General features: G+C 39.5%; 1 protein-coding gene across 2 annotated transcripts; it reads right to left on the bottom strand.

The window, feature by feature from the left end:
* Nucleotides 1-495: 495 nt before the first annotated feature.
* On the bottom strand, nucleotides 496-11,991 carry ENPP4 (ectonucleotide pyrophosphatase/phosphodiesterase 4). 2 transcript variants are annotated; one of them, XM_090282527.1, is made up of 5 exons: nucleotides 11,738-11,991; nucleotides 10,511-10,685; nucleotides 3,953-4,808; nucleotides 3,142-3,312; nucleotides 496-1,128 (listed from the first exon to the last, which is right to left on the bottom strand). In XM_090282527.1, exons 3-5 carry the CDS (start codon nucleotides 4,773-4,775, stop codon nucleotides 767-769), a joined length of 1,356 nt encoding a protein of 451 aa, XP_090138653.1. In that variant the 5' UTR covers nucleotides 4,776-4,808; nucleotides 10,511-10,685; nucleotides 11,738-11,991; the 3' UTR covers nucleotides 496-766. The 2 variants fall into 2 exon arrangements, with proteins under 2 accessions (XP_090138653.1, XP_090138652.1); XM_090282526.1 differs by lacking the exon at nucleotides 10,511-10,685.
* Nucleotides 11,992-13,157: the final 1,166 nt, after the last annotated feature.

Raw genomic sequence — 13,157 nt, 5'->3', positions numbered from 1 at the left:
ACACACAAATAACTTACACGAAGATATTAAGCACAGAGAGAGAAATGGACTTTTCTCTATTTTCTTAATTTCTTATTAGCAATAACCTTCAAAAGGTAAAACCTTTGAGATTTCAACAGTTTAAGGGTCTTAACAAAGACACAATGGTGAAGACAGAGGCTTTGCACCACACTGTCTTTGTTAGTTTTTTAAAATAACTTCTTTTAAAATAATATCTTCATATGCTTGATCTTTTCTGACTAGTTAACTGATTTTATTAAGCATCATAGAGAATTTCCTAACTCAAGAGTTTACTTGGAATACAAACTCTATTAAAGGTAAATATAAAAATATAGGAAACTTTTCCTCTAATTACATGAAGACCCATTGTTTCATTTACATATATAAAAATTTATTAGAAAAGCATGCCTACTAAATTTTGTTATATTTTCATCTAAAGATGTGTCAAATTTTCATTGCAAAAAGAAAAAAAGGCAGAGGCAGTATTTTTTCTTAAAAAAAATATTTCTAGTTAGGGAAATAGTGTTAACTAATGATTTACTAGTAATTTTTTGCTGTGGTCAGGATTTTCTTTTTTCCCTTTTCTTTTTTTGGTATTAGCTGATGCACCAAAAGAAAACACAAAGAAAAACAAAACACAATAACTTTAGCGTGGTTGGTATAAATTCTTTGTCTTTCAAAGTATACTTTTTCATAGTTTTAATACCTGGGTGTACCCTTGGTTTTGTGACTAAGCAAAGACACTTTGTATCATCCCCAGCACATGTTACTCAATTAAAGGATCATCATCTTCTTGTAGCTGAAGTCGGGAAAATGGTTGCCGTACAGATAGTCTATTCTGCATGATTATGAAGAGGCACGTTAGAGTACTTAAGACCAAGAGTGCACCAATAACAATTCCAATGGCTTCTGGGAGTTTAATGCACCACTGGTCAACTAACAAACACTTAGTATGACCAAAGGTTCCATTATTAGGATGTGGTTTTAATCCCAGGATATGGCACATCATTGGGTAAATATCCACACTGTCAATTGTGCTGTATTTGTAGCCTTTGTGAAATGCAGGACCGTGGGCAGCCAGAAAGGGATGCATACTAGGCAAAGAGTTATCATAACCATGGTTACCCACTGAAAAAGAACAAAATGACGTTAGTAAATAAGGTCAATCTTTCTATTACAAAATAACTTGCTTTAAGTGTAAATATACTCGTTTGGCCAGTGTAATTCCCAGTCATTCGAATTCTGGTTAGTTGGACCAGACAGGGGCCAAAAATAAAATTTTCTATTTTTTTCAACTTAGCCATGCTCCCTTTTTTTATTCAATACCCCTTTCCCAAATCGGTCATGGCCTCAGGCTTTAAAACTACTTCTTATTCTTAAGTACTTATTTTTCAGCCTTAGCCCCACCTATTTCACTGGTTAGTCTCCAGCACTGTTTGCAAAAGCCCACTGCAAACAGCACCGGTGATAAGAAGAGTGTTCCAACCAAAAGTCCTGAATAACTGGGGAGAGTAGGAGTGAATTAAAACCAGTGAATGGTGAAGAAGTAAATCTGCAGGCTTACCTATGTCAACTGCTCCTGCGATAAGAAATAAAATATACTACTGGTTTACTGAACAGTTAGTGAAACACCTCAACACCTGGAGGGTACAGTAATTCCAAATGTCACAGATGGGATTCTTGTACCATTGAATGTGAAGTCTGCACAGATGACTCCAACCCAAATGTGATGGTCCCTGATAGAATTCCAATACCAGATTCTAAAATTTTAGCTCTGTTTTAACAAATATTGCCTTTTACTTACACCACTTGCATTTAATAAGCTCCCACTTTCATATGAAGTGCAGGGACTGAGTGATGAGTATGCAAGTGTTTGTTTTATTATTCTTTAATCGTATATTTAAAATATCTCAGAATAAAAGTGCATATGACCAATATAATAAAAAGAATATAACTCTACATATATAGATATTATGACTTCAATAATGTAAAAAATATTCAAGTATATGTATGATAATAGAAAAAAAGATTAGAAGGAGGAAAAACTCCCACAATTAACATTTGTCTACCTCTATAATGAGAGATTATGGATAATTTTTGTTCTCTTTTCTAAACTTTTCTGTATTTTCCAAGTTTTCAACAATGGGTATTTGACATAAATATAAATAATATGTAATTCCATTAAGCTTTAGTCTTATTCTTGCCTGATGCTTCTGAATTACTATAGATCAGGGATCTGCAGACTATTGCTCCCAGTCAAATTTAGCCCTCCACCTGCTTTTACAAACAAAATTTCATTGGAACACCTCATGTCAATTTATTTACACATATTGTCTATGGCTGCCTTCCCACTATAAAGGCATAGCTGAGTAGTTGAGAAAGAGATCAGTTGGCCTACAAAGCCTAAAATATGTATTTACTATCTGGCCTTTTACAGAAAGTTTTCTGATCCCTGCCATTGGCTACAAGATTAGGTTAAAAAAAAAAAAAGTATTCAAATTGAACGTAACATTAAATAACCTTGTTTCAGAGAACTATAACTCTCCCCTATAGAGAACTATATCTCTCTTCAGTTTTAGGATAGATTTTGATACATCTATTTTGTTTACCAGAAGTTTTTTGTTTGCTTACTTTCTCATTTTTACCCAATGTTCTAAACAGCTGTATTCAGGGAAATGGTTTTACCACTGGGGAAAGACTTAGGATTACTTGGACAAATTGTTTTAAACATAAAAAAATAAATAAAGAGAAATTTGAACTAGCTAATCTCTCCCTGTTTACTTTGTTTCTCTACTTCCCTTTTATTTCTTTGTTTCCTTACTTCTCTTTCATTGTCTACGCATCAAGAGAAGCGTACCTTGAAAGTTACTGAGAGTAACTGCAATTTTGGTAAGAAAGTAAAACTACACCTTTACTCTTACAGTCACTCAACCTTTTAATGTAAGGGTGAAATTGTGATTACTGTGATTTGCTATCAAATAAAAACCTGAGAATTGAACAATGACCTTACAATTATCTAGTAGAAAACTGAACTAATTATACTGTGTCAACATCTCTAAATCAAAGTAATTTGTTAACAGAACAATGTCAATGTCTGACTTATCCCTAGGATGTCTGACTTATCCTTAAATTAATACTTACGCTTTGGTGATGATTTATTTAGCACAATTGTCCAGCCTTCATCAGCAACCAAAATAACAGGCTGAATTCGATCATTGTGTTGGTAATGAAATCTGGCAGGAATGTCTTCTTTGAAATAAACATTCATGTGAGAGCTACAGTTTTTTAGTTTGTTATAAACCTCTGTTTTATCTGAAGAAACAGGAAATAGTAAAGGAAAGAAGTCAGGTTTGACTAATAAGGAAAAGATACTTTTACCTAGAATAACTGGAAAAAAAACTGAACAATATCATCTATTGAATCACTTTTAATTCTTATAAAACGGGGCACTAATAATCATATGACAGCACTGGCAAGCACACATGTGTTCACGCACACACATTTTTTTCAGAGCATTCACATAGCTCTTTTTCATTTTGTTATTATTCCTGGTGGACTTTTATATAAAGAGGAAAACTTTCACATCTAGCTTCCTAAGTAAATATTAACTAATCACATATTACTACTAATCACTAATTCTAAGATCCACAAACAAAAGGTGTATCTCACACAAAAATTCAAGATGTTTTTAAAGGTAAAAATTCCTTTTTGCTTGTGTGAATAGTTATAAAATATCTCAAAAAGCAAAGAAATAATCATTCTGAACCTAAACCGTCAGCTAATTGCTTAAAAAATTGTAAAGTAGAGGGGAAATATATAATCCTACTCTGAGTACCTGAAAGAATGTATGGTCCTGAACTGCAAAAGCCCCAGCTTCATTCTTTTACAAAACCTCGCTCCTTACTCCATTGCCCCATTCAAATATCCTTTGGCTAGAAGTTTACTTACTTACTTTTGGGAAGTATCGCAGCAACTGGGGTCAAATCTATAAGAGTGTAGTCCGAATGATCAATGCAGAGATCCAAGTTTATCAGTCTGTCCTTAGAACACTGGCTCATCCCATGATCACTTGTAATGATCACATTAAGATTTTCCCACAATCCTACCATCTTGAGTTTGTAGACTAAGTCACCAATAAGGTCATCTATTTGTTTCAACACTCTGCTCATGTTTCCTTTATCTTCAGGTCCATATTTATGTCCACTTGCATCTGGTTCTTCCCAATAGAGTGCTGCAAAAGTAACTGGTGGGTTTGAATTGCTCAGCCACATGGTAATATTATTTAGTCTCTCCTCAAATGACACTGAGGAGCTATAGTTCATAAAATAGGAAGGTGTGATATTATGAATGGGTATATCAGTACCAGGCCACATAGCAGCAGCACTTGATCTGTTTTCCTGAAGCTCATTGGTCACCCAAATAGGTACTGCCTCATTCCACCAGAAAGGATCCCTGTCATTGAAGTCAGAAAAATTTTTCTTTGTGGTTACATCATACATAGTATTAGCTACAATGCCGTGGCTTTCTTCATACAAGCCTGTCACAATACTGTAGTGGTTTGGAAATGTTTTTGTGATGAAAACATTTTTAACATGCTCTACCAAGACACCTTCTTTGATAAAATTCTGAAGATGAGGGAATTCATAGTTCTGTAGATAGTCAGCTCTGAAGCCATCAAAAGACACCAGTAGTAACTTTGGTGGAAAACTATAGGAAGAGTTACCTCTACAAGCAGTTATAAGTCCAGAAAATAAAAGTATTACTAATAACTTCATATTGAATGCGTTGAAGGAGAGCAATCAGGGTTCCTAAAACATAAAAACACAATGCATAAGTAATAATTTTATTTGACTTGGATTTGGTTTCAAAAGTTTAACCATCAGGAGAAGAGAAACAACATTTATAAACTTTTTCTATGCCAGCTTTACCTCTATCAGCTTAAAACTTAAATAACATCAGTTACGGAAAGACAAGTGAATAAAACTAAAATTGGAAAAGCTAAAAATTGCCTTTACGTGTCCAGTTTCCTGCCTCAGCCTCTCAGCTCTAAAGGGGAAATGGGCCATTCTTATACTGCATATAACACTTGTGTTTGGCTATCTTGCTTGTCTGAAATTAGAAATTTAGAAATTATCCTGAAAGCTTAATAAAACAGATAAAGAAACAAAAAGTATCCTTTTTCACAAAATGGAAATAATGCCGAGCTCTCAGAGGCTCCAGAGAGGAAGAATATTTTTCTAGTTTAATGACTAGAATAGGGGGTAGAAATTCTACTGCATTGGCTCACCATCAGTTCCTGCTGGAAAACACTGGCATACAAAAGGAGGGTAAGAAATAAATATTATATGAGAGAATGGTCCCACCTCAATCTGCACCTACCCAACATTCACATGAGGCTGACAGACAGACAAAGTCTAAGGACTTGGATGCCACAGTAACTTCTGAAGAAATCCAACAGGTATTGAAATGAATTTCATCACCACATCCCTCTTAGACATTCTTTTTACTGTCAAAGACGTAACTGTTCTACCTTATACCTCAGGCCCAGAGCTCTCCCTGATTTTTCATTCATTTTTTTTTTTTCCTTACAATCCACAAATTACAAAGAGCTTTCTGCCTTCAGACTCTATCTTCTTTGGGCTCTAAAATAAAGGGACATGTGATTCAGGCAGAATGCTTCACTGTAGATGGACAGGGTACCTCTTCCACCAAAGCAAGAAAGAAGGAGCAAAGGAATAGTGAGCTAACAGGTTGGAGAGCTGGGGGTGAAGGGAGCTGCAGTCTCTCTGAGTGAAAAGAGGTAGAGTCACTCACGGAGAGGGAGTAGGGTGGTAAAAGGGTCTGAAGTTTGAGGAACACAGAGAAATGGCCAATGCAGAGAACGGAAGAGAGTACAAGGAATCAGTAGCATTTGTGTGAATGTTGACAGCGGGTGCCATCAATTCTTAGTGACACCGTTGACTGGTTTTCCCTAGCAATCAATCCCCTGCCTCTGGCATGAACAAAACAAGTGGCTGAACATACCTGGGGATTGAGATTCTGCCAGAAACTGAAGTATGATGAAGGAAGCTAGAGTCAATATTAATCTAAAGAATGGCATTTGAGTGGCAGCATCTAAACTGAAATTAATATAGTTGCAAGTAGAGAGGTTTTTAGACTAGAGGTCCTGATGAAGTCAAAGAGCTGGTGTGGGGTTGTGGTCAGAGAGAGGTGAATGCATTCATTATGTCAGAGTAAGAAGGCCCAGGGCATGGCCATGGGGATACGCACCGGGAGGTGCCAGGCATACACAGCAGTGAGCTAACTAGCAGGATGATTAGGTTCCCAAGTCATTTATTGCCTGTTGTTTTCTCCTCCCAACTACACTGTAATTACTTGAAGGCAGAGACTTTTTTTTTCAAACGTACTACCTAGATGATCTGCGTATGTAGTCATTCAAATACTTACTGATTGAAGCTGTGACCCTCTAAAAACCAGGGACTTAAGAGATTTTGAAGATCCAAGGCACAGAATTGTGTTCGTGAAGATCTTTGGGTCTGGAAAATCTCTAGCATTTTAACCCGAGATGGACTGCCTTCTGAGCCTGGTGCAGGGATCGTGTGTTGCCGGTGCCATCCAAGAAACCAAAACCAGTACAGAATAACAAAAAATGGCTCTCCAAAGAAAAGAGTAACAATTCTAAGTACAAGAGACATACTTTGCACAGGCATCCTAGCAGTTTCACACATCTCAGCAATTTCAGCTATCAAGACTCTAGATAGCAGTACTTCCCTTTTGATTCAGGATTTGGTGTCCCCTCACCTACTGTTGCGCACAACTCACCTCTTTTCTCAGACAGTTATTACACAACTGGGACCAGACAACAATACCAGGCAGGCTGCTGCCCTAGGTTCCAGTGCTTTCAGAACTTGTGTGGAGGGCACACAGGTCTCCGTGAAGGCTCAGCTTGAGCGGATTCCCTGGTTTCTCTCTGAGTGTGCCCTGAGTATGCCCAACCAATCCTACGGCACAAACAATTCTGCTTTCAAGTCAAATCTGATGTATGTCAGACTGAATATATTCTCCGCACCTCTAAATCTTCCCCCTTTCCTGAGTTCCCCAACACCTTAAAACAGCTCACCATTCTCTCAGGCACACAGAGATGTCCTGAGTTGCCAGCCTAGTCAACTCTGTTTTCATATCATCTATTACAGCAGCGATTTACAACCTTCTTTATCTCATGGCACATATACTAATAATTAAAATTGTGCAGCACACCAGAAAGTATATTTTTTCCCCAAATGACAGAAAAATCGGTATAATTTTTATTCATTCACACTGAACAGCTGTTATTGTGTTGGCTGTTGTCATTTTTATTAGACAATTTTAGGGAAAAGAGGTCAGTGCCCCTGACTAAATAGTCAGATATTGCATATTTTAAAAATCCTTGTGGCACACCGGTTGAAAATCACTGTATTACAATATAGCAGACACACAAATTACTGAGCAGACCTTGTTAAAAGTGCAGCTGTTCAGCCTCCACAACTAGAAAATTCTGATTCAGGCAGTCTAGAGTTGAGGCCAGGAACCTGCACTTTTAACAGCTACCCATTCTTTTCAGTCCCCACTGCTGCCCTACTTCTTAACGTCCTCAGTATTTCCTGTCTGGAACACTTCTGTCTCTTAACTGACCTTCCTACCTCAATCACCTTCCCCTTTCTCACCCAACATCTGCTCCCAACTTAATCTTTTAGGGCATATTTATGTTCATGAACATTAAAAAAATGTTCTAAGTGTCCCCTGCTATACAAAACATCCCAACACTTCAGTCTAGCATTCAAACCCCTCCATTATCCAGGCCCATCCCACATGCAGGTGACCTAAAACAGCTGTATCTATCCATCATAGTGAGTGTGAAGTGGTATTTCATTGTGGTTTTGATTTGCATTTCCCAGATGACTAATGATGTTGAACATCTTTTCATGTGCTTATTTGCCATCTGTATATCTTTGGAGAAGTGTTTCTTAGAATTCTTTCCTCATTTTTTAATTGGCTTATTTGACTTTTTATTATTGAGTTGTTACAGTTTTTTATATAGTCTACATACAAAATCTTTATCAGTTATATAATTTGCAAATATTTTCTTCCATTCTGTGGATTGTCTTTTTTCTTCATGGTATCTTCTGAAACACAAAAGTAATTTCAATGAAATTAAATTTACTTATTGTTTTTTTGTAGCTCATGTTTTTGGTGCTGTATCTAAGAAGACATTGTGTAACCTTTTGTGACAGTGTGTATGGACCTGGAGACTATTATGCTGAATGAAATAAGCCAGTCACTGAAAGACAAATACCACATGATCTCACCTATAAGAGGAATGTAATGAACAAAACGAACTAATGAGCCAAACAGAATGAGAGACATGGAAACATGGAACAGACTGACAGCTGCAAGAGGGGAGTCAGGGAGGAGAATAATGTTGGAAAGAAGGGGAAGGGATCAAAGAACATGTATGGCCCTGGCTGGTTTGGCTCAGTGGATTGAGCACCGACCTGCTAACCAAAGGGTCACCAGTTCGATTCCCAGTCAGGGTACATGCCTGGGTTGCGGGCCAGGGCCTCAATTGGGGGTGTGCAAGAGGCAACCACACATTGATGTTTCTCTCCCTCTCTTTCTCCCTCCCTCCCCCTCTCTCTAAAAGTAAATAACTTTTTTTAAAAAGAACATGTGTGAATGACCCATGGACATGGACAATGGTGTGGGAATTGACTGTGGAAGGGTGGTGCTGGGCAGAGGATGGCAAAGGGGAAAATTGAGACAACTGTAATAGACTAACAATAATAATAATGATAGATAATAACAAGTGTTGGGAAGAATACAGAGAAAATTTTGTACACTGCTAGTAAGAATGTAAAATGGTGCAACCACTTAGAAAACATTTTACATTTTGCAGTCCTTCAAAATAGTTACCACATGACCCAGTAATTCTACTACTAGGCACATGCCCAAGCGATGTTAAAACATTGTGTCCACACTAAAACTTGTACACAAATACAACAGCATTATTCCTAAGAGCCAAAGAGGAGAAACAATTCAAATGTCCACTGAGTGATAAATGGAAAAATAAACTGTGCTATATCACACAATGGAGTATTATTTGGCAATAAAAAGGAAAGAAGTACTAATATATGCTACCAGTTGGCTAAATCTTGAAACCTTGCTAAGTGAAAGAAAGCAGTCACAAAAGATCACTTATTGTATCATTTCGATAACATGCCTAGAATAGACAAAACTATAGAAGTGTAAAGTGCATTAGTAGTTGCCTTGAGCAAAGGGTTGGAGAGAAATAAGGAATAAATGCCAATGGGTATAAGGTTTCCGTTGGGGTGTTAAAACATTCTTAAATTGGTTGTGGTGATGTTGCACAGTTCTGTAATATTTTATACTTTAAATGAGTGAAATTGGATAGTGTTTGGATTACACCTCAATGAAACAATTATATATAAAGAGTAGAAGAAAATGAAATTGTAATCTTAAAAGCATCTGAAAACGTTCTGACACAAAACAGGAAACACCACTGAAATCCCATTTTACCTCAAAAATTATGTGGAATTTATAATTCATAATACAGACTTGAGTATTTTAATGTGAAAATATTTTACACCACTTCCCATATGCAAAACAACAAAAACGAGCATCCACCCCCCTCTCATAAAATACATATGAGTCAAAATCTTTCTTCCCCAAATCATGAGTGAAAAGGATGCTCAAGGAGCATGGGCTGTTTATCCTGAGTTCAGTAATCCCTTAATCCACTGCTAGGCTCCAAGTGCCCCAGTCCTTATCCTCAGTATTAGAAGTACAGACAACGTGGAAAGATTGTAGGCTCTGAAACCACAAGGATCCCAGAATTTGAGCTCATGCTCAGCAGATGGGCAATTTTAGGCAGATCTAACCTCTCCCAGCTTCAGTTTCCTTGTGTGTAAAGTGGGGATGCATAGAGTGTTATAGAGCAGACCCTCAATTTTAGTTTCCCTTTACCCATTCTAATTACAAAGCTGTTACATTGCAAAAAGGTCTGTACTATGACAGGCAGGTGATATTACTGTGAAACTATAAAATAACTAGAAATAATTTAGTCTAATCTCTTTTTACATATGATGAAGTTGAAGGTCAGTGGTTGGCCAAGTTCAGAAAACAATTAGTAGCTTTATTGTGCCTTTACGAATTTCATGTCCTCAAGTTTGAGTCTAGTAACAGCAAGTTAACAACTCTAGTAATAATCTCCACACTATTAACAGAACTTTTCCGGCCAGAACATCCTTCATTAGCACCACCTGTATCTATGTCTACCGCATACTTTTTCACTCTAACAGGGAGTGTTAAAATATAAACAAAACACCAGTGGGTTCTTGAGAAGTTTTTAAGATATGAAAATCACTGACTGTTATATTAGAAAACATTGGGAGACATTCTATAATTTTTCAAAGAAGAAAAAGAAAAATACTGAAGGAAAAAAGAGCAGACTCACCCAGACTACATCCAAATATCCCTAACAGTAACCAGGAGGAGTAGCAGGTAGTCTTCCTCAATCGAGGGGACAACACACACTCTACATCATCTGGGATAAGTTTCTTCCCTGGATGGAATGCGTGTCAGGCAACTCTTATGGCATTCCTAGCCACCGTGACATCGGGAGACTATAACTGGTACAGGATGTGGTGAAAGACATTTGTCACCATTAGCATGCCATCTGCTCCACAATACAAAAGCTTTATCTTAAGCACTTCACAAATATTTGTAATGAAACTCATATACAGCTTTAAAGTCTCTGCACACAGATAACATAGGTGGTTTCCTTTAGATGATTATTAGTTATTATCTTAATATTCTAAGGGAAGAACATAAAATACTCTCTAAAAGACTTTCTCAGTCTTTTTCAGGATTCTGTATCATTCTCCAATTTTCCAGAACACAGAAAATTGTCTAGCAAGTATCTTCAAAAACCACTACAGTTATGTTACTTTCTACATAATAGAATATGCCCTAATAGACTCCTTGTGCTTTCGTTAAAATTTCAGCAAAACCCTTGCGGAGTCAGCGCTGGTATAAACGTGAACCCGCCTGTCACTGGCTGTACAGTCACTTCTCGGAGCCCGACCCCCCTCCTCTGCGGACGGGAATGCCATCGTCTCCCAGGGCGGTTGTGCCCAGAAAGGAAGCGTTGTTTGTAAAGCGCTTAACAAACAATTGCCCGGCCTACAAAAAGCACTCAGATAAGTACATGTATCATCTGGGTGCGTAGAAAATTAGTTTTTAAGTTGGATTATATAATTACCATAAACTCGAATATAATATTCAGACAGAGGCATGTCAATGCCTCTGACGGCATTTCTCTAACATCAAACGCCTGCCCCCCACACCCCACCCCGGGGCTGTCTCCCCTCGTTTTCATCTCCGCCCACCTTGGCCCCTGCACTGGCCTTCAGCCAACTTCCCTCTCCTCACCCTTCACACCACAGCCCTGCCCACCCCACCGCACCTGCTGAAGTGCCTTCCCGCTGCCCGCACCGCCCGCTTCCGCCGGCTACGTCCGTGCGCACCAGGTCCCTTCGCGGGCGTCCCCAGGAAGTGTTGGCCGGGCCGGGGGGCGACGACAGGGGGTTGTTTCTCACCCTCTCTACTTCTAAAGCCCCAGGGGGACTGGCGGGGGTGGAGTTTCCCTGCAGAACGCTGTGCGCCCGGGGCTCACACTCACCCTCCGCAGCCTCTTCCCAGGGTGCCAGCCCGGCACTCGTGCAGCCCGGCGCTCGCTCGTGGGTCCAGGGGGCCAGGAAGACCTGAAGGGGCAGGGGCGAGGCAAGGCTCTTCCTCCGGCGCTTGAGCAATAACGGGCGCCCCCACCGCGGTTGGCAGTCCCCACCTCCCGGAATCGGCGCTGCCGGGGGCGCTTCAGAGTGTGCGCAGCTGCCCCCCGGGCAACAGCGGAACAGGCATCGGGTCCGTGGGGACACGATGGGCAGTGGAGTCTGAGACGTGGCCTCGGATTGGCTGCCGGAGCCGCCTGAAATGTAACTCCCTTTCCGATTGGTTCGGTTCAGGGACAACTTGGCGACAGCTGCTTCGGTGGCGTCCAACTGGACTTGAGAAAAGAGATTCGTTCCTCCCTTCTCCCATGCCCCTTTCATATCATGCCGGGGCTGCGTGCCCTTCAGGGGACCTGACACAAAGTGAGGCCCCGAAAGGCCCCGGCTATGGCCTCGTCCACGCCCACTTTTTTCCCTAGTTAATGTACACCCTGCGGTTTCGGTGTCCGCAGGAAAAACGACTTTGGCCGCGCCAGGGCATAGCACAAATCTAGAGCAGCTTCAGCCGGTCCCAGTGAGCCAAAATAAATACAGTGTGGTTCTACCACAGCATTATCTATACAAGTGAGCACCTTTTCACACAAAGTTGAGTAGTAGGCTGTTTTCGAATCAAGTTACAAGAAGCACAGAAACACAGCCCTTGTGGTAGGGAACGAGTAATCGGTACCAGCAAAGAAATGGGCAATTCTTTTGACAGATGCGTGGGGGATTGTGCTCATCCCTTTAGTTGGAAACTTAGTCAATGTAACTTTAAGCTTAATAGTAGAAAGAGAAATTACCAAACGGAAGTACATTTATTTGTTAAAACTTGGTTATCTGGGAACACTTGGCATAGAGCAGATAGAATCGTTTTTTCTCTTTGTATCTGCAGTGCCAAACGCAGAACCTGGCATAGAAAAAGTACTTACTAATTGATTATTGAATTTAATGGAATGGTTTAAGGTGCTCTGGATTCATTATTCCCACTGTTAAAATGCAAGCTCCAAGAGGATATTTTCTTACCTGTTCATTACTGTAGCTCCAGCAGGTGCTTTAAAATGTACAATTAAGGGAATTAAAATAGTAGTCATATCCTTACCCAGGTGACTCAGTTGGTTAGAGCATCAGCCTGACATGCCAAAGTTGTGAGTTGGATGCCTGGTCAGGGCACATATAAGAAACAACCAATAAATGCATAAATAAATGGAACAACAAATCAATGTTTCTCTCTCCCTTCCTCTTTCTCTCCATTCTGCTTTCTCACCGGGTTTGTTCATGCATCCCCTCTGTAGCAACTATGCAGGTCCAGCAGCTGGTGTGGGAGCCTGGGTA

Source organism: Furipterus horrens, unplaced genomic scaffold (assembly GCF_987537825.1).
Source record: "Furipterus horrens unplaced genomic scaffold, mFurHor1.1.pri manual_scaffold_6, whole genome shotgun sequence".
Lineage (NCBI taxonomy): Eukaryota > Metazoa > Chordata > Mammalia > Chiroptera > Furipteridae > Furipterus > Furipterus horrens.
This window is presented reverse-complemented; position numbering and strand designations above follow the sequence as displayed.